The following is a 23,809-nucleotide window of genomic DNA, read 5'->3' on the forward strand; positions in this document are numbered from 1 at the left end:
TATTTGACTGAAAAAGATATATGAAATAAGGACAAATTTTCAGAAATAAAATCACAACTAATTTAACACAGGGAAAGAAAATCAATTTCCATTTCTAGAAATCAAAAGCAAAGAGAAATTTCTTTGTTTTTCTGTTAAAATGAAATCTTATCAACATGTACCATCTATGTAGCAGTAGAAGAGAAAGACAACACCCAATGGTAAACACAGAGATCTAACAACACCCTATTCCTCTAGTGTAGATAATGTAAGGTGTTAAATATCTAGTTAGAGAAAAAACATCTGTGGGATGAGTTTATCATCTTCATCAATATATACTTCCACTGTCTTTTACAACCATCATTAATCAACATATTGCTCACTGGTGTACAAATATTTCTTATATCATTTCAAACTTTATTATCATCCTACATGTTACAATTTAAATGTATTATAAATCCTATATAAATTCAAATGTATTATAATTTTATACCGTTTCAAATGTATTATAATTTTATACCGTTTCAAATGTATTATAATTCTATATAAATTCAAATGTATTATAATTTTATACCGTTTCAAATGTATTATAATTCTATATCAATTCAAACGTATTATAATTCTATATCAATTCAAATGTATTATAATTCTATATCAATTCAAACGTATTATAATTCTATATCAATTCAAATGTATTATAATTCTATATCAATTCAAATGTATTATAATTCTTTATCAATTCAAATGTATTATAATTCTATATCAATTCAAATGTATTATATCACTTACACTAAAATGCCATTTACCATTTACAGTAAAAAAACAGAATCAGGCAAAAGTGTAAATAGGGTTTATGTGGCCCTCGCCCTCAACTGTTCTTGGCTCATGAATAAACTTTATACTATAATAAATTTGGTCAGTTTACGTGCACATAAGTCTTATATGTTTCCTCATGAAACAGGACCCTGTTTATCAATGAAAAACCTGATGAAAAGCCACTTCATCAATGGAACTGGTGAGAAAGTGGGTTTGACAACTCTTTTTCGAAATAGATTTCTGTTTACTTACAAATTTAATGGCGCTATTTTTCAATTACCGGTAGGTCAAAATAATGTATTGTATAAGTTTGATCTGATGTATTATTTCTATCATTGATGTGGCAAAATCTGTATGAGTAAATCTACATTTCAAAACATTAAACATACATTATGTAAATCTGCCTATTGCAGGTCTTTCTTTAGGCCTGAAATGTTATCTAAATTAGTAAATTATTAATTAGACATTAATTAACTTATCCAGACCATAATCAACTCTCGATGTCATCGCTAGCCTGCGACGTTTATTAGATTGGGTTCCGATTTGCTCTTCAACTCTGATTCATGATTTAATCATGAAATGCATAATCAAGACTATATTTTTTTATCGTACCAACTTTAGTAATGATGATCGAGGCTAGGCCGAAAATTCAATCGCTAAAATCTTGGTTCAGAGTGGATCAATTTGACTGAAATTTTCAGCAAATTCCCTTTATATTGTCTAGTTTTTAACTATTATAATGAGAACTGCCAACGCTTTATCTAATCTCCCATAATGTATCTTTAAGTGGAAGTTTGTTTACTAATTATTTTCCAATCTTCATTATCCCAGTCAGTGCAGAAAAGTAACATGTTAAACCCCATTTCATTTCACTAATCATTTTAGTTTCAATTCAGATTTAAACTGTCGACTGTTGATCACAAAATCAGTTATATCTCTATCTGTGGACCTAAAATTTTAAATGTAGACAGATGCCTACTGGGCAAAATACATCAACATATCGAACTTAATATAATGAACGCTTTTACTGTCTTGTCATTTTAACTTAATGGAAGTTTTTATTTTACATCATTAAAATATGTCCATGTCATATCTATAAAACTAGCCATTCACTCTTTCAATATAGACAGACTTCTTGACGACGAATCCATATTTGTACATGAATACAGACGACCTGCGGTCTGAAAGCTATCAAATATTTGTTCTAAGTTTCAAAAATAACTTCAACTGTCTATTTTAGTGCTAAATTTTTTGGGTGAATTAGTTCAGATTTTAAACATAACAAGTGGTCTGGTGTTGTTTGGTTGTGTCTGCTGGTAGCCAATATAAATACCACAACTAACATGTATTCATCCGCCTAAAAATAAAACGTGTTTACAGCATGCTTGACTAGATCATCATTCCTTAAATATTCACGGCTGGTAATATACTGACAGTTTTTGAGCGATTACATCACGCCAGAAACATTCTTCATCATAACATAGTTAGATAATCAAGAATCACCACTTTGATCAACAGCCTTGGAGTTGTGGTTGTTTATGAGTTGAATAATTAGATCAAATGCTTTTAACATGAAATAAGCCAGATATTTTACTTCAGAGTTCTGATAAGATAATGGTGTACAGTAAAAACAAAAATACTTACTGGCCTTTTATGGGTAGACCAGTCCGCTTAAAGGCACAATTTACATACACCTATATTTACATATACATATTTTTGACTTTTGAAACATTTTTGAACAATCTGGTTTGTTGTCCCTTTAAGAAAATCAGATTTAAAGTTTTGTAAATAAGGGCTCAAAGTATGATGATATACGAAAAGCTTTTTTCAAAAATATATAAACACAATCCAGGCTTCCTTTTTTTCAAAACTATTTTAAACAGGCATTATGTAAGAGCTGAATCTGTTTATTGCAGGTCTTTCTTTGGGCCTCAAATGTAATATCATTATTAATTAGACATCTATGGCTCCGAGTTAAGTAGATTAGAACAGTTCGGCCATTTAATGATTTAATTTAAAAATGGAGAAGCCAGGCTAAGATTCGAATGACCAGTTCAGTGGTTACGATCAATGCATACAACTTGTCAAAACTACAATCATTAATAACTTCGCTCAAAATAAAGTAATTTAAAGAAATTTTCAATATTCATTTTGCATTATCTATTTTTGAAACGTTATAGTGAGAAGGGCCAGCTCATTATCTAAATCTTACATAATGCCCCTTTAAATAATTATTGATTGGAAAAAAAAATGTACTAAAATTTAACATAGTTTCATCATTTATCAAGTTTGATCATGTATGGCTCTTGTGCCTACTCTTTCTAGAACACTGGATACCATTTCTTATTTATCTGGGAAGTTCATATCATTGTAAGCTTAACTTTTGGAAACAAATATTTAGTCATGTTAAGCTTGATGCAATCAAAATATCACATCAGGTCAACTCAATTCAATACTATAAATCGAAGAAATTTATTTCTTTTAAATTATCTCTACCAGTAGTGGTTCAATATGACTGTTTATGGTTCTGTATGCCAACTTTGATGTTGACATCTTTTATAAAGTCATTATTGACTGATCTCTTTTGGTTGAGAATGTTTGATTTCAAATATGCTGCTAGCATTGAAAAACCATTTGACTTGTGTCAAGGAAATCCGTGTGTTATACTCTGTCAGTCTGTCCGGTGTTGCAGGACATAGGATGACAAATTTATGTCAATAATAGTTGTGGACCTAAATAGACTTTTATTAATAGGAAATTGATATTATAATGTGAAACTATCAAATTTACGATGTTTTTCTCAGTTTAAAGAGCTTATAATAGAGAAGACGGTTATCTATTTTTGACTTCTGCTATAGCAGGATGTTATATACACAATGATGAACAAAACAGACATCATTTCGTCAAACAATCTTTCATTATGAACCTTACAAACCACTCTACTCTTTAACAAAAATCTATCTCTCTATATTTATAAAGTTATAATTTCTTTACTGTCTTTTATTTAGACTGTTTCACCATATAAACACAGATAATACAAACATTTTCTGGAATACAGTCATAAATATTCACACATGACATAAATCCTTTTTTGGTTACAAAATAAAAAGCATAAAAATAAAAAAATTTTTTTTACCTTTTTAACAGGAGGTGAAGATGTCACAGATTCCTTCTTCATTTTCCCCATTTTGAAAATTTGACAAGAAATATTTCCACAAATATTCAAGTTACTATCCAATGATATCAATATGCTTCACAAATATCTCAACACATTACATAGAATGTCTTAAAGTTAACTTTCTTGGAATTTGTCAGTTTAGTGCTGTAAACACTTTCACTGTCATGTCAATATACATACTTTAACAAGGGCCTAAATAAACACAACCAAATATTACAGTCAAATTTTCACAAAATAGAACCACTATCGGCTATGTGTTACACTGTTCAACAGATACTGATCGTGAGTCTGCATGAACACTTCAGATATATTGTAGAACACATTTGAACTGGAAGCAAGACAGACTGGTAGTACTGACTGAGTCAGACCTGATGATAATTTGTTCAACTTAATATCGATTTGCAAATCCTGGTTAGGCAAAGATCAAAATTCATCAAAAATAAATCTGAGAAAATAAATGCTGTAAGTTTTACTATATAGTTAAAAACAAATAGATAAAAACTACACAAAAATAATGCCCATTTTCCTTTTTTTTTCTGAACTCAGAATTAAAAGATAGGTTGCCAGGCAATGAAACATACGCCCACAGCAGCTAAATCATCCGGGCAGTCAACAAGAGTTGTGGCATATTTTTACTTTTGTCGGTAATGAAACATTTATAATACACTAAAATCTGATTATGAGTAACAATTAAGTAATTAAGTAATTGTCAGAAAATCATTAGAATTTGTTTAGCCAATGCTAACGTTTAGTATACAAAACATTTAATACCATGGATGCAGCTGTTCAAGTTATCAAAAATCATTGAAAATCAATATACTTGTTTGTTTCAAGACCTTACACTCTGTGTATCAATCTAAAGTCAATCAAAACGATTATATATAGGTGTAAACACGGTGTATAAATATAAAGTATGGTCTCTAAAGCAGCCACAAGATTTTTCAAAGTGATCAAGGGCCATAAATCTGGCAGTAATTATCGGATATCGATGAAAATCAATAGGCTTCTTCGTCTCATGACCTTAAACACTGTGTATAAATTTTAAGTCAATCGGATATTAACTTTAGCCTCTAGAGTGTCCACAACGGACAGACATATAAATGTGGGCGTATAAAAACCTCTATAACATTATTAACACTTAAAATCCTGCCTATAAGATCTCCTAAGCCAACTAATACTACTTCATGTATGTCATGAGATTCCTAAACTACTCACTTTGTATTTATGAACTAATGGATTTGAATACACTTTACGATCGATGGATGGTACTATATACTTTAATCTCCCATATTTGAATAATGAAGAGCTTTAAATACAGTACACATCTATATCATTCCCATCAAAAAATAGATAAAGAGCAATGTTAGTTTTCCTCAAGTGTAGAATGTCACATATTAAATGACGAAAATGGATATATTGCATTTTTCATCTACCGTCAATATATACATGCACAGCTCTCACTTTAACTTAATAAATCTCTCTATAAACTCCCCCTGATGCCAATACCTTTTGATATTTAAATTAAGATACACACATCTGTAGTTCATCATCCAATAACTTAGATGCTAATTACAACAACAACATCATAATTAACTATAGTAACCATGCTTATCAGTAACAGTTTGTCTAAACTATCCAGTAAAACAAGGAATCAATAGCAATAACAAATTTGAACAAAAATATCTCATATTTACAAATTTCTAAATGTTACCATGCTCATCTGCACATTTATTTCCGAATAAAGACTTTCATATTCAGGTAATATATTCCCTGTTGAGAATATATGCATAGTTTAACCTTCACATTTCTTCACACTGAAATCTAATTTAAAAATCAAAACATCTTGTGACAATGATATACCATGTAGTCTATGTAGATAGTTTTTATGGCAGGATATAACAAACAGATAATCACCTAATATTTGTGACTAGTTCGTGTTGATACAATTTAACACATCCTCATATAACAGACTTAGTCATTTCATACCTTTAGTCAACTCCTATTATTATCCTTTTTTTTTTAAATTTCCAAAAGTTAAATGTCATCTTGTTTTAAACCTTGATCCATAACTTATTCTTGATTACTCATGGTTCAAAACAAGCAATTGTTGTCTAGAGGTGTGTACATGTTCAAAACAAGCAATTATCAAGTTATAGTATGGAAATTTGTCTCTGTATTGCACATTCAACGTGAATATTTTAATAAATATTTGCATTAACGAATTGTAAATTTGTTAGTTAGCGTTTACTGTATTCAACACAATTACCATCCTAATCCAATCAACTCCACTTTCCAGTTTTTCTTGAAAGTGCCCATGTCACCATAATATACTGCAAACGGTATGTTTACCTAATTTCCATGCAAAATAAGCTGGATCTGTGCCTATAATTGGATGATAACTTTAGCCATAACTCTGGCAGTAATTATCAGAAAATCAACAGGCTTCTCTGTTTGATGACCTTAATAACACTGTATAAATTTAGAGTGGATTGGGTGATAACTTTAGGGTCCAGAGCAACAGACAGACCAACAAAATAAGGGTGACGACAATATTCAACTATATTTCATCGAGGGTGTATAAAAATAATAGAATCTAAACTTTTATTTATGATTGGTTGCATGCTTGAACTAAGGAAGTTTAAATACAAAAAGCTTTAGTGTTGACTGTTTTCAAACTATTATTTTTACAAAGTGCATTTTTACAAGAATAAAAACTTCTCGAAATGATTAGAATCAATAAATTGTTTAAACCCTATCTAAAAAAAACCCTAGAAAAACAATGGTGTGTTGCTTGTGGTATAAGACTTTCTAAAATAAATATATCTTCCTCATGGTAAGTGTTTGTCAAAGTTTCACTAAACATTACTTGAGATGTATTTTTCATCCACTTCAAGGTAACCAGTATCTTTAATCTGATGGTAATGTCATACTTTTGATGGCTGTTTTCATCTAAGATAAACACTATCAACACTGACTTAACATTTATTTTAACCATAGAGAAAACATTGGAATTATCTGACTCATTAGCCACAAAAACTACTACGCAATATATATGTACACAAAAAACATCAACACGGCAACCATCCTTGAAGGATATTAATACCAAATTCCTTTTTCAAAACTAAGACTAAATGTAAAGGTTCATACATTTTGAACAAAATCTCATGTGATCACAGTCTCGTGTTTAATATGTAGGTTCTTATTGTCACTGCTAACTCGTTACAGTCAATAAAAATACTACAAACCCTCCAACACCTGTATCATTTCATATCAAATCCTATCAAATTTCTATAATTTTCCAATGAATTCAATACACATGAACAATGAAACCCAGTAAAATGTTCCAAATAAAACTATTATAAGTTCCTACTTAGTAAATAAAACTCAAGACACTTTAGCTTAACCACTAAAAGAATTATGTATTCACAAAGTAAAAACTGAATTCTAAACTTGACTGTCAGTAAAAAATCAAGATATGGAACATATCAAATTATACTGTTTAAACAGATGAATGAACATCAAATAATATGACAATGAATACAACTGTTCAAATGAGTCAACAGGAAAATCAGAAGCTCAATAATTCCTCTAATAACAATATTTCAATATCCTATGCACAATTACAGGAAATAAAATATTTTTAGCAAAAAATCCATTGAAATGAAAACAAAGAAAAATCCAGTAGCTGATTGTAAATGTAGATAATATTCTATGTTTACACTGCCAAACAACATTCAGTATATATTGTAAAATCGTCGCCTGTCACATTATGTTCAGCACTGTCGCTCAGTGTGAACATAACATTTGATCTAGTTATATACACAACAATTCCAGAGATCTGATACACAATTTGGAGAGGGAAAAAAAAGGCTACAAGTAAAAAATCGCCTACAATTTCAAAGGTTACAGAGTCTAGCTGCCTAAATAGATGACTGTATCAATCCAGTTAATTACACAAAAATTCGAGTTTATGAGCCAACAGGAAATTTGGTAATTACATTATGATATATTTGATATTTATAATAAACAGCCCGACCCAGGTTATTATCATTAATTCATATTATAAATATCAAATGTTATTCTCAATATATTATGGGATAACAAATGCATGTTAGTTTAATCAAACATAAAATTTAGCGAACTCATTATTACATATTTTTGTAAATACTAAAAGGAATTGAACCATTTTTGGACTGATATTCCTATTGGAGATTCATCTTTCACAATATTGTAGTTTGCAAGTGATCACTATTGCTTAAAATGGAACATCAGGACTTTAATAATAAAATAACACATTGGATAAAAACAAACAAAAAACAAAATGTATTATGTTTGTCTCATTTACAACTTTTATCTTTAACATCAAGAGGTCAAAGGTCAGACTCATATCTACTATTAACAATAGGAGATACCTATTACAAGATGGTGGAACAAACAGCTGGCCAATAATAACAACTGATACAAGAGGATAAAGATATCAAATCACCATGGTAACAATGACAGAAATGTTACATCTCAATTGACAGGGTACAGCTTAAACAATAAATAATCTTTTTTATCTTGTGACAAAAAATTTATTCAGAGGAAATGCTGCCATGCCTCTTCCGACAAATGATTCAGAACAAATCATATTCCCAAAGGGCATTGACATAGAAGTCATCTCTAGTGGGTGGTATCCAAACTTAAAGTTTCAGAAGTCTGTGTCTAGATCCAGTGAAGTTTGCTGGTCAGCAACGTCATCAAATCTTCTCTTTCCTAATTAAAAGGCATAAAACGCCCTCAATTCCCTCTGAGCAGTCAAATAAATATCCCCTCTTTTTGTTTGAGTAGTTCACCTACATGTAATTAACAACTGTTTACATCATATCAAAGTAATAAATTTTTGTTGGTTCGACTGATTTTGCTCAGTTTAATATTGCCTGTTTCAGCTAACTTTGGGCATCTGCATTCCATTACATTTCATGGAAAGTTAGATTTTCAAGTAGAATATAGACATGCACAATTAACTATAACCTCTGACCATGGCTTGTAAATATGTTACCTGAACGGCTCATTACTAACAGAAACATCTTTACAATATATTCATTTGGCTACTAATTCCAAACTAAAATTAGCATACAAACTGAATTCCACTCAATATTTCAAAACAAAAATTTAATTGATTAAAGTTTATCCTATCACCAACCCAAATAACACAATCAAACCAAAGAGATTTAGCTCCTTTAATTAAATGTCGCTATTTTGTTAACCGATTTTCAACCATTTACATTACAGATTAACAGTCATTTTCCTTTGACAGGTATTTTTAAAAGACACATTTGACTTTCAGTTTGTTTATTTTTAATAGAATAAACAAAGCAAAAAGACTGTTTTCACATTTTTCAACAACATGCGACTTCCTTCTACTACTCACTTATACAAAACCAAATGTCAATACCACATATAACTTTGTATATAATACATTTTTTATCCACCGAATTATGCATTTACACTTTTATACAAAATGTATCTGAGATAAGCAACCTGTTGACTCCTATAAATAAATACTTTTGCAGAAATCCTTTCTCTTAACAAGGTTGTATACATGTAAGTCTTTTTCACAGAATTCTGAGTTCACATTATTTTTTAAAACTTTATACGACACACATATTTCACAATTAGATGATGAGCAATAATCCATAAGAATGATGTAGGAAGGAAACTTTCCATTCTGGTTTTACAGCTTCTAAACATGCATGTATATATCATCAGCTACCAGACTTGACTCATTATCATGTATAGGGTGGTTCCCTGAATTTTAGACCTTTACCAGCTGTCAGACAACATGTTACTCAAATCAATCTTGTGTAGTCTTCTATCATTATAAAACCCCTTTGATCTTAAAATGGACTTCTCCTCACTTTTCCTTACTTTTTATCCCCTTCTTTTTTTACCAATAACGAATTGGAATACATATTTCAATGACTATAGTTAAAGAAGCAGTACCTGTTTAGTAATCTGCTTATCATTATCGATCAGATAAAAATATTGATGAATGTCTAGAGGAGACCAGAGTCGGCACCATATGTTATAACTTAAGAATACAAGATAACAAATGTTATCGACTGCAAAATAAATTTATGACAAGAGCTCTTACGAAATAATATGTAAATTATACTTGACAATCATACTGTCAACAGTAAGTAGGCAATCGAGAATAGGAACTGTGTCATCTGCCAATTATGGTTATTTCTTGTCAAAGCTTCAAACGTTCATAATTTTGCTCAGAATAAAGTAATTTGACAGACATTTTCAATATATTCGTTTTTCATTGTAAGAATGGCCAGCTCTTTCTCTAAATCTTGCATAATGTATCTTTAAGTAGCCACAATTGAGTTTGACCCATCTAGTTCATAGATGGAATCAAATTTTTCAAATTAAAGAATATTTTCTATTGCTGCTTTTTCCCACATCCATTTTTAAAATGTACAACCACAAGAACTTTACATGGCCATAATCAAGTATGACCTTTTAATTCATAAAGGGAATCAAATTTATCTGATAAAAGCATATTTTCTTTCAAGTTTCCCACGTCTGATTTTCAAATTTTTAACTATGAAGTCTATAGATCTTTGTTGTATATTTTGCATATTAGGACTTTTATCTGTGAAAGCGAGTTTCATTTCACAGCCACATTCAGTGATTTTAAAGGGTCTTGTTATCAATAATATAAAATATAGCATCCTGATTCCCCTATAACTACAACAGTAGTATCAACCATTGATCAACCCAATAGATAAACAATACCAGTGTTTGTATTTTGTTTCCCTGATAGAAATAATACAAGACATGAGTATTATTTGGAAAGGAAATAAAATGAATCAGTGTTACATCAACACTAGTCATCAATGTCTACTAGCAATATATGACTAATAATATCTTCCATGAAAGGAGGAAATCAAAAACCTCATAAAAATGAATCAATAGTATAAGTGGACTTTACCAAAACGGGGGGGAAATGAATCCTACTTGAAAAGTGGCACCAGGTGTTTCGAAAAGGAGTAAGACTACCCTGCCTCATGCATGGCACCTGTTTATTGTATTTAGATTTCATTTCAAACAGAGAGAAAGAAATGGGGTTTTAACTGCCACTCAACACAAACTATGTCATTTTGAGATTTAATGGTACATTTTTTATTTCACTAATTTACTTTTGTATAGGAGTCTATAGCACTGGGTGGAAACCGGAGGAACCAGAGAAAACCCACTCTTTGTCACCTACAAGTGTGGGATCGAAACCATGGACTTGAGTCATTGACAGACTTTACTTATGATCTAAGCGAAAGGATCAGAGTATTCGGCCACCCAATCCAGCACAATTTAAACTAGTCATATAACGATCGAAAATATTATTATCAACTAAACAAATCAGTGATTATGGCATCCACAAACATGTCATACTCACTGACAGTATAATTGTGACACCTGAATATTTTCTGAAAAGAATACTTCAATCAGGTTGGTGTTAGATATGTAAAATATAGAAAAGAAACTTACATCATGATGGACTCCATCAAACATATCTTTTGATCCATCTGGTATACTGCTGTTCCTATGCATATTTTTCTTATGCTTCGCTGTCTGTGCTTTCACAGATTCTGGAATCATTTTCTCTGCTCCTGTTGACGGACGTCTTTTTATCTTGGTCTTGATGTCATCCCGGAATGATCGGGCCTTCTTTAACATCTTGGACCCAGATGATTTCTCTGAAAATAAATCAAATAATAATTCTGAATATTTATTTGTTTAGCTTAATCTACCACAAATTAATTGCTAGAAATTGTTGAATTCACCTGAAAATAAACATGCACAAATTTTGAACAAGTTATTAATCAGTTGTGAATCGTACACCTGTATACATTTTATTTTTTAAAAATATATATTTATACATGTAAGAATTAGTCATTGTAACTATAGAATGGGTATAAAATCACATCTTTTCACAAACCTTTGAAAGTAATTCTTTGTAGCCATTGTAAACCCATGCTATTTGATACTAGGCTCAGTGAATTTACTTAAAATCCTTCCTATTAGTATTAAGTGTCTCATCAATTCTCGTTTCTTAACATAGCAATGAATATATAGCCGAAGATCATATTTAAAGCTTAAATTGTGTCAGCACTAAAACAAATTTAGATTTGTTAATCCAATTTTCGCAAATATAGATTACTGTGGTCTTCAAAGTCCTTTTATAAATCCAGATCACAGAAATGAAGTTATAAAGAATGTATTGTTGTCCATCTTTTGCAAGCTCCAAATTACACAAACTACATGTATTGTATGGTAATTATGGTTTCTCTTTTTAAGAAAAAAGTTTCTGTGTTGACCCCTTGGTATCTCTGGGTCTAATGAAGAAAATTCACTGATCGATTTCTACAACAACAGTATTAAATATAAAACTCTTCATTACTAATTAATCAGAGCCATTTAATGTTCAATTAAAGTCAGAAATCACTTCCATTCAAACTAGATAATTGTTAAACAATTGTCAATTATAATGGGTCTGAATGATGACCATTACTCACATTACACCTGGGGACTTGCACACCTTATAGTCTGAGCTGAAATTAACTTAATCTTTTAATCCAACTGGATTATGTGAACTTTGATCAAGAGATATAATCTGGAATACTTATGGTCTTACTACTAATTGATGCAACCACATGCCTGTATAAATGACAACTCGTAAATATTTAGTTAAACATACATTATGCAAGAGCTAAATCTGTCTATTGCAGGTCTTTCTTTTGGCCTGAAATGTTATCTTACTTATTAATTAGACATTAATTAACCTATCCAGACCATACATGTAATCAACTCTAGATGGCATCGCTAGCCTGCGATCTACAGTGGATTATGAGCCGATTTACTGCATAACTTTCGTTCACGATTTAACGATTAAATGGATAATCGAGACTATGCTGTTTATCGTACTGACTTTAGTAAAGATGACCAAGACTAGCCGGGAATTTCAAACGCTTAGTTCTCGGTTCATAGTGGATCAATTTGAATGAAATTTTCAGCAAATTGCCTTTACATTATCTAGTTTTTAACTGTTATAGTGAGAACTTCCAACTTCTTATCGAATCTTCCATAATGTATCTTTAATATCTGACAGGTAATTATCCCTTACATTAGTTACATTACTCTTTTATTTAATGACGTATAAATGTTGTGACGCCATAAAAGGATTAATTAAATAGAGTAAGACACAGAACACATTGTGCACTGCCTCCAAGAGGTCCTTTGTGAAAAAAACCCTGGAAATATCAATTTTAGATGTATCCGACAAAATGGAATGGGATAGGGTTTACAATCTCATCAACACAACAATTAAGTCATTTTGAGACTAACAGATCTTTTTACTTCAGCTAAAGTTCTTAAAAATATTGGTAGTTTTTCTTATAAATATGTTAATATTTGACATTCAGATAGTATATAGAAACACTTGACAACTGCACTTTTAGTGGCTAATGTTTTGTTCGACAGTAATAATAATGCATGAATCGGTTTTTTTTTTATGTCCTTCTGATTATAAAGTTCTTTTACACAGTCACATTCTGGTGTAAAATGTCAACATTTGTGAATAATTCATGTCTATTAAAAACCTTATTCGTTACAGTTCATTAATTACTATTAATACTATACATTATTCATATCTTAAAGAGAGAGAGAGAGTTTAATGTCCACTCAACACAAACTAGGCCATTTCAGGACTAACATATGGTTCAATTTTATTTCAATAATTCACTTGCGCGTAGGGGTCTTTAGCAGTGGGAGGAAACCGGAGGACCCAGAGAAAACCTACAGGTTAGACAGGCAACCCTACTGCTTGTCACGTACAACCGGGGGAATCAAAACCACGTCAGCTGACTCAATGACAGACCATATGAAGATTTTCTTGTTCACATTCGGATTTATTAGTGTAGAAATTATTGGGAGTAGCAATTTATGTCTCATTTTATGAGAAATAGTGATATTTTATATTTGTTATGATATTTTTCCTTTTTATGATAATTTTATGAAAAATGACAAAATTTTATGAAAAATGACAAAATTTTATGAAAAATGACAAAATTTTATGAAAATATAAATGTTTTTATATTGTATGGTCCCTGATGTAGTTGTTTCAATACTACAGGAGTTTTCTCCCCTACCTTATGTTACTCTAAGTTGGAGGTGTTTATTCACAAGCTTTTGTGCTTTTACAGGATTTCTTGTTTGAATTATGTATACTGTCCAATTCAAAATCGCAAAACCCAATCCATTACTTATTAATGGATATAAGTGTGCACTTTTTTTGTTCTTTGTGTGTTTCATCATATTGCTTTGAAGCATTAATTATCAATTAGTTCAGAACATTATTCAATAAAAAATATTTTTTGAAGCCCAAATATCATCAATCCCTCGAGGTTCAAACTTACAACACTGGTCCGTATCATCCACAAAGAGAATACAACATGTTTTTTAAGGAGTACAAATTAAAAATCTAAACTTGTTTCTAGAGTCGTTTTTATGCATCTGGATGCCTTTAAAAACTTAAGACTATATGACTGACCGCACATTTCATGGAACCATAATGCAAACAAACTTTACCATTACCCATTCCAGGTGATAACTTCGGATGGGATTACCTATAGGGTGGAAAAACTGGCTTCTTGATTTTGAAAGTAATTATTATTAGGGGTTAACTTTGTGGGATTATCAAAATATCCCATACACATAGGCTTATTAGTTACATCAAAATGAGTTATTCTTGATAAAAAAAAATAAAAAACATAAAATGACATACTGCTTGCAATCGGGTCAAAAGCAGACCTACAGTGAGGCTGATGACCCCCCACCTCAATCACAAAATAGATGACACATACATATTAATGAATTGTCTGGCAATAATAAACAAGTTACTGATATTTTCAACTTTATGCCAGACATGTATTCAAAATATCAATACAAACACTGCAAATAGACAAAATGACACACACCAGATGGATTTTGTCTGATACAGCCTGAATTTGTGCCTGACGTCTATGACAGGTGCCTTATTTCCAGGCTTACCACAGAATAAACATTCTGGAACCAACATGAACTGCAAACCGAGGTCCTGTATAAAGATTGTATATAGTTAGCTATATTATAGAAACATGTTAATAAGGGGGCAATTATCAAGTATTTTGTATTATAAGATCTCTAAAATAGTGGATCTTATCAGAATAACGAAAAGTTTAACATAAATAGTTTTGATAAATAAATACACTTGTAACCTTATAATTGAGCAGCACCCCTGAAATATCAATTTCCAAATGGCATACTAGTAGCCAAGACATAATTAACCAGAATTTTTCCGCATCCCTACGCACCATGTATGTTCTAACCACTGTGGCTTGGCAATTACTCCCTTCGGTGGAATTCCACTGTACTAAATATTACTTCAAACCTCTATTCTAACAAATAATGCATTATATAACGGCTCCTAGGAGTGTGTACAGAATAAGCCTCTGGAAGTCACCTGCTCCCAAGTTCTGGCCAAAAGTATTAAGATAAATATGCACATTACTCCATGATTACACATTAATACTTACATCATAATATTTCTATTTAATCAAAATAGAATACTAAGATCATTCTGAGACTAAAGTACAGTTAATTTTTTGCTATGGTCACATACTATGGTCTAATGAAGGAAATCTGGCTTGAACAGATGGTTTTCGTCTAATCTAGTTTATTGAATCTTAAATATTCGTGAATATACCAAACGTTACTTGTCACTGTCAGTCCTTGATGAGTGGGAGTTTCCCCCTTGTCAGTGGTGCACAATGGGGGGCCTGACAATGAAGAGTGTCTAGTTGTACAGATGGGACAAAAAAATCTGTGGTCCCATGTACATTAAAGAACCCATGAAAGTTGGAAAACAAAATAAGAGAAGGCCGTAGTGCACTGTCCAGACAAAATTTCTCTTATAGTACACCGTATGGTGTGGACCCATCTTCGTAACCCCAGTTGATGCAGAAAAGTAGAATGTTAAACCCCCATTTGATTTGATTTTTACGCGAAGGAACCAGGGTCTAAATATCCAAAGTATTTATTTGGCTTAAGCTGGAAATTTGAATCAAGGACATTCTATTCAAGACTCCAGTTCCCTAACCACTAACCACTCAACTACCATGGCTCCTGATATATTAGACACAAAATCCATGAGTTAATCCTACTGTACATGTAGGAAATTGAAAAGATCTAGTCTGTGTAAAATGTACATGTAGGGATTACAGTAATCATAGCCCAAAATATACCCCAACTTACTAATTATACATCCTCATCTACTATTCAAACATCTCAATCATTTTTCACTCTGTACTCCAGTTAATATAATCCTCAAGAAATCTCACAATTTAAATACAGAAACTGGTATATTATATTGAAGATATTTGTATATACAATGTACCTGGTTGTAGAATAATGTGAAGGTTAGACACCAGGTAAAATTTAGTACAAGGTTCCTATGGTAGTGCTATGTGTTACTATAAATAGCTGTCTACTATAGGTATGTTTACAGTACAGTCTAGTAGCGTTTATATAAAGGTAGAAAGAGAGAGTTGAACTACAGGTACATATACTGAGGGTATTGATGCAGCTAGATTTTACCATACAATCCCCCAATTATGTCTTGCTACTAGCATGCCATTTGGAAACTGATATTTCAGGGGTGCTGCTCAATTATAAGGGTACAAATGTATTTATTTATTAAAACTATTTATGTTTAACTTTTCGTTATTCTGATAAGATCAACTATTTTAGAAATCTTATAATACAAATACTTGATAATTGCCCCCTTATTAACATGTTTCTATAATATAGCTAACTATATGCAATGTGAGAATAATGCAAAATTGCAGCAACCAAGAGATCTGTTACATGCACTAGTACCAATCTTTATACAGACACGACCTCGGTTTGCAGTTCCACCCAACCGATTAGATGCTTTTTATGCTCAGCCTTGCTGGGGTTACCCCTGACAAGTTGGAACCGAGCTTGAAAAAATCTGTTGGAACCGAGCTTGAAAAATCTGTTCTTTTTGGCCAGCTCTGAAATTGTTGATTGGGGAAGAAAAATATATGCAGCTGATTAGAACAATCACAAATACATATTCAGTTACTATTATTTTCAGCCAACTCAGCATTTGCATATATTGGTATATGTATGTATTATAGTCCATGTGTGTAATAGACAGAATATGATTAGGGGTGAGATATTCTCTAGTTACAGTAAACTACGTAGGTAAGATATATATAGATCTATACACAGGTAAGACAGGTATAACAGCTGTTACATACTAACATACATGTATGTACCGGTACTATAGTATATATGGCTTCTGTTTCTCAAAACCTGCATCAAAAGAATTACATAAAAGGACATCTTATAACGCACCTATGCTGAACTATATATATATATATATATATATATATATATCATTTAAAATATTTGATTGAAAGGTACAAAATAATGTTCGAAATGAATGTATACATGCCCTTCTTTGACTCACTTCGAGCAAAAAAAAAAGTGATCCAATCGATGCATCTTTCTTGGCAGCAGTTAAAGGTTCTTTCAAAAAAATCTTGAAAAATAGATGTTTTATAATTCAAAGTCATGCATAACATACCCTATAATTTTGGTTTTGAGTTCAGCAGACATTCAAAGAGAGATGTTCGGGACACAGGTTTTTAATCCTAACCCTAATCCTGACCCTAACTCTAACCAGTTAGCTTGTATTTGCACCTATTTAACCTGCATGGCCTTAACCTCTGTGGCCGAAACATCTGTCCACTGGACAATTGTGCAAAATGCTTTTCTTTGAGTAAGCCAGTGCCAGATTTACAATGATCACCCGTAGGTGTGTCTCTTTAAATATTAACGAAGATTTATATGTGAATACTTACCAGGTATCTCCATCAATGGATCCAAACCTGTCAGTGACAAGCTACGACTGGACGTCGCTCCAGATCCCATTACTGGCTGAGAGTTACGTCTCTTCACGTTACGACTGTCAAACATTTTGAACATGTGTAACAATAATCCTTAATCCTTTAATCTTTTATAGCAAAATTCCACTTATTCTAATCCTGTTTGATCAGCAAATCAGTTTTCGTCATATTCAATATTCTACATTGATGCTGTTAATAGATCAATTCCAATTTAATGTCTGTTCGTAAATTATTCCAAATTAATTATCTATCATAACTACCAAAATTAAATAAGACATAGTTCTGTTATCTTTTGTCTTTCAACCAACATCCAGAGATTAATCCCAAAATATCTTAGACAGCTTTCTGCCTGGATGATCATTCTACAAAAATATTTAAGACATTGATATCAAGTAACTAATTACTGTTATAAACAGAAAATCTCCAGATCTTCAACTAAGATAAACATCAGAGTTTCACACCCTTTGAGTATCAGACTTGCAGGAACTATTCTACAATATATCAGTAATACATATCACACATTAAGACTCACAGGAACTATTCCATAGCATTACACAAAAGAATGTTCTTTTTTCATCACTACTCTAACAATTTAACTGTTGTAGAAACTATTTCTTTCCTGTTACTACTGGCACCATTCTCAACTTACAGATTCTCTTCTGATTTAACAATATATACAAAGATCTCTTTCTCTTTCAAAACTCTCAAGGGATATCACTTAACTTTACAGCCAAAATATTAACTTTAATTAGAAAGTTAAACACATGTAAAATCCTTTGATAAATAGATGATAATGAAATAAAATAGGGTTTAACATCTTACTTTGCTGCACCAAACGAGCTAATGAAGACAAGCATACGCCAGGCATGCAGTGTGCTCTGAGGAAAATTTTGCCCTGACTGCTGCACTATTGCCTATTCTTATTTCAATTTTCAACTTTCCAATTCATTCACAGAAGTACCGGTAAACCGAATTGTCATATCTTGTCTATCAATCAGACTCATATTTTGGAACTAAATCAAAGCAAACTATTAACAAAATTTTCCTCGTTCAACACTTTCCTATCTAGTAGCCAAAAAAAATAAGGATATTGCAATCTATTTTATGATTGAAAATGGAAGATACTGAAGTGTTTATTTAATCCTCAAGAATAAATTTAGTCATTTAAGAGCTGCTATAAACTCACTCAAAGTAGTTATACAGTTTTCCTGGTTCTTTTCAAACTTAATTCTATGAAAATATTTTAATTCAATTAAAGATTTTTATGTTCTCCTACTCTAATTTAAACTCAAGCTCCTTGACTTAAAGAAGCAAATAATAAGTTTTAGATTTTACTTGATAGGATTATATGATCAGATTCAAGACTTATCCATCAATTCAATACTGAGATACATATATGATGTTTTTATTAGAAAAAGATGACTTGTATCTGATATTCATGAAGACATATTCTTTAAAGCAGTGCAATGTCACAATAAAGGTTAAATATACAGTTTAAGATCATACAATCAAAGTAATTTCAATAATATCATACATGTATTAATCAGTCTCTTTAAATCAATCAATCAATTCAAATTTAAGATTACATTGACAACTACGTAGTTCTTTTGATTTACACCACCATATCTGCTATTTTTTGGGGTAGAAGTCAGCATATTCTTTCTGAAAGTTTTTTTTTTTATATGGTACTCAGATTACATAACAGTCTTAACATTAAAATAAAACATATATTTGCCTTTTCGGACATGTGAATGATCTGGCTTATTGTGCCTTTGAATATATGAGCTGGATTTAATAATAAGGTGAATCCAAAGTTATTTTAGGTATGATGTAAACTTTTAGAACTTTTTATAGAAAGTAATATTTCCTCTTTAAACTGTAAAACACCTTCATAACATCCTTCAAACACTCATTAAATCTTTTCAAAAATAGTGGCAGCAAGATTATTGCACAAACAATTTTAATGGCTTGTTGGTAATTTAGTAAAATTGTCTTTGAAAATGGTTCCTTTCTAGAAGCAATAAAATACTTTCAGAAACTACCCCAGAGAAAATGATACTGAAATTTCAGTGAGATTTCACCGAAATTTCAGTGAATTTCACTGAAATTTGAAAATTTTGCCCAATCTCACTGAAATGACCAAATTTCACTGAAATCTCACCAAAATCTCACCAAAATTTCACTGAAATCTCACCAAAATTTCACTGAAATCTCACCAAAATTTCACTGAAATCTCACCAAAATTTCACTGAAATAAAAATATATTTTGGTCTATAGCTAGTGAGGCCTTTCGAGCGAAGGCAACCTGATTAAAATACAAATCTATAGCCTACACTACACGAAGATCTGACCGGTTGTACTGGAAGGTCCTGTCAGGGGTTGTACGAGCGGCTTTTGACCCTATGACGTCAGACATTGATTAATCAATCAGCGTAACTCGTCATAACAGACTGTTTCATTGTACACAGTCTAAAGCAGCATGTATCCTCTCAGTGCAAAAGTGTGTATTTTTCCTACCCACGCTTATTTATTTATGACTGCATTACCTAATAATTATGATAATACAGTATTTGCATACCATCATTGATGCCAACAAATTCTGCAGACAGTGCACATATAGTGCTAGACCCAATGTAAACAATACCACAAAATATACCAAAATAACCACACGGTATGTAATATGTATTACTTTAAACACATATTCCTACAAGTTTCTTTCAACATCTTGGAAAATAATCACAAGAAAATAATCTTGGCATGACAAGGATCTGGCACAATAATTAAAGGCGGACGAATCTGTGTTCTATAATTTTGCTATTTTACTTGTTTAATGATATTTAAGAATAGTATACAGAAGATAGGTTTTATTATCCAGTAACATTGACATTATTGGTATTATAGAAGATAGGCTGCCGGGCAACGAAACATACGCTCACAGCAACTAAGTGATCCGGGGAGTCAACAAGGGTTGTAGCATATTTTTTCTTCTGTCAGAAATGAAAACATTTACAACACACTAAAATCTCATTATGAGTAATAACCCATTTGGCTTCTACTTCTGCCCTATTCTAACTTTTGGCACACAAAACATTTAATACCAATTGCCATAACTCTGGCATTAATTATTGGAAATTGTTGAAAATCAATAGGATTCTTCATCTCATGACCCTAAGCACTGTGTACAAATTTAAAATCAATCGAATATTAACTTTAGCCTCCAGAGCATTAACATGATTTTTTAGAGTGATAAAGGGCCACAACTCAGGCAGTAATTATCAGAATCGTTGAAAATCAATAAGCTTCTTCGTCTAACGACCGTAAACACTATGTATAGAGCGTTCACCAGACCAATGCCGGCAATGGACGAGGGTGACGACAATATATGACCACATTTCAATGTGGGCATATAAAAAATGATAAAATAGTGATTGTACCAGGTGAAGACATAAAGTGCTAAGCTAACTTATTTTTATGTTCATAATAATCTCCTAAAAAAAAAATTGTTTTACATAACACATTTTTTTAGAAACTTTTTTTTTCTGTAGATGAAGAATACATATGTCAAAAACAAGAAATAAATACAAGCAAGAAATTAATGCATTAACTAAGCTATGACCTATCAGTTGCATGTGCTAACCAATCCCCCTTCTGTTCACAATAATATTATGGGGCAATAATTTCTTGTGAATCTTGTCTGACATTAGCAAATTCAAATTTGAGTACGGGTTGATGGCTCTATACCTAATCACAAAGATGGCTCTACTCCTACCCACAAACAACAACTGCAATAAATAAACAATTTACTTTTACTAATATGATGCCTTTAAATCCATGCAGCAATCATGCCCCCACTGAAGACAAAACAAGACTTAGTTTTCAATTGTGTTTTCCAAAGAACCCATGTCAATAACTGATAAAGATTATATAAATACCCACCATGCATTTTTTGATTATTCAATGAAATCATATTGACATTTCTGCAGTAAATGTCAGAGGAGAGAACATTTATTATGTCCTTAGGTCATAATATTTTAAAATTTATCACTTAATATTTCAAACTCAAACTGTTAAAAGTGAATAAAAAAAAACCTTAATAATTTGCATACTTATGTATGTCAAAATAATGCACACTTATAGCGACAAACCTGTCCAAGAAATGTTGATTTTGTAACTTGTGAAAACGTCTGGCATGTGTCAAAACTTAATAGATACACAAAAATTGACAAAAATTGTAGCCAAGCAATGTAGAAAACTCAATGCACTTCAGAAGAGACTTTGAACTTGAACTCACTTATCTTATGCAGTAATGCAGAGAATGAATCACAATTCAGAGAATTATGTTAACTTAATGCATAAACTTTTTCAAAAACCAAAGTTCAGAACGTCATTTCTAATCATTTCAATTCTTATCAAAGAACTGCAGCTATTTATATATATATATTTATCAAATAATCTAATCCTAAACGAGGAAATGAATATACAAACAGAAATCTTTATGAAAGCAAACTCTAAAAATATGATTTTGTGAATAGATCTTGTATTGCAGTTCAACTTTTTAACTCGCGTTCCAACAAGAAAATAGATTAATTAATTTTTATATCATATTTAAAATATGGCTAGACTCAGCTACCATCAACCACCAAACATTTAAATAGACAGACTTACTTAGATCAAAGCACTGTTCACGAGTATTGATCAGCTAACTTTTAAAAACCAATAGACAAGAACAATGTACCGGTATACAATGCGTACAGAATCTTTAAACGGCTATTTTTCAGCGATAGGTTGCTAAATCCATCTAAAATTTTGCAATTGATCGCAACACCACAAAATGGCAGCCTGTAAAGTCAAATTGCTGTCAAATCAAAAATTGTTTGTTCACTGACTGGCCAAAATCTCCAAATTTTCAACACAAAACCCTTGACACATGTAAGCTAACACAGCTGTTGTCTTTTTGCACATATCATGCAAATTTACGATTTTTCTCAACACTTAGAAAGCCTGTAACTAAAGCTTATCAGTTTATAATAAGAATCAATGCAATGAATCCACAAATCAAGAAATTGATAATATCTGTCATTTGACCAACTAATCACAAATCAATTGTTGGATCACTTTGAAAACGAGACATCGAAAACTTGAAGAATAAATTTGAAGACTTATAAACAAATGAGATCAAAGTTACTGTTCTGTTCATGTTCTACTCAGAATAACATTGGATCTTTTATGTTATAACTGAAAACATTGTCTGTACCAATTGAAAATAACATAAAACTTAAACATCTCTTCGTTTTACTTACAACTGAGCACTAATGCGAATGACCGTTTGGTTGATATGGTAATGAACTACGACATTGTAGTGCTTTTTCTTAATCCAAAACACAGGAAATTAGCAGTCACAAATTGACAGATACAACTATTGAAATTTTTCAATATTTTCTGTTAAAACTCTACTTGTAATTAATCCATTAAAAGAATCTAAATAGGGAATGCAGCAGAACTCCACAAGACAAATTACAGAAATATTAGGAACACATTTAAAAACAAGACTGCCAATACACAAAGATCTTTTTTTATCCCAAGTATGTCAAGAACTTTTTACACACAAATAGACAAGCTCCTGACTGCAACTAACTTACTGTCACATAATGTAAGAATCATAAACACAAGTCTTATGATTATTGTAAACAGACTTTGTACTAACACACGCCTCTTACAATTTCATATGAAACTATCTGTAAATATATAAATCTATATCTCCAGCTAATCAGTATGTATGTAATGATAGCAAGTTCTACTTAATATACAGATGGTA

General features: G+C 31.4%; 1 protein-coding gene across 6 annotated transcripts in view; it reads right to left on the reverse strand.

Annotated features, from left to right (window-relative positions):
• The window catches only part of LOC126827862 (rap guanine nucleotide exchange factor 1), a 76,442-nt gene that overhangs the window by 24,687 nt on the left and 27,946 nt on the right, over positions 1-23,809 (reverse strand). For 4 of the 6 annotated variants that reach the window (XM_050557500.2, XM_050557440.2, XM_050557445.2 and 1 more), the window contains exons 1-2: positions 17,950-18,107; positions 11,510-11,718 (exon numbers count right to left, since the gene is read on the reverse strand). In XM_050557500.2, coding sequence (XP_050413457.2) covers positions 11,510-11,718; positions 17,950-18,073 — 333 coding nt within the window. In that variant the 5' untranslated portion in view covers positions 18,074-18,107. Of the gene's footprint in view, positions 1-3,931; positions 4,166-6,839; positions 6,987-11,509; positions 11,719-17,949; positions 18,108-23,809 lie in introns of those variants that run through there. The other 2 variants (XM_050557484.2, XM_050557461.2) reach the window with 2 other exon arrangements.

The sequence above is a fragment of the Patella vulgata genome, chromosome 1 (assembly GCF_932274485.2).
Source record: "Patella vulgata chromosome 1, xgPatVulg1.2, whole genome shotgun sequence".
NCBI classification, from domain to species: domain Eukaryota; kingdom Metazoa; phylum Mollusca; class Gastropoda; family Patellidae; genus Patella; species Patella vulgata.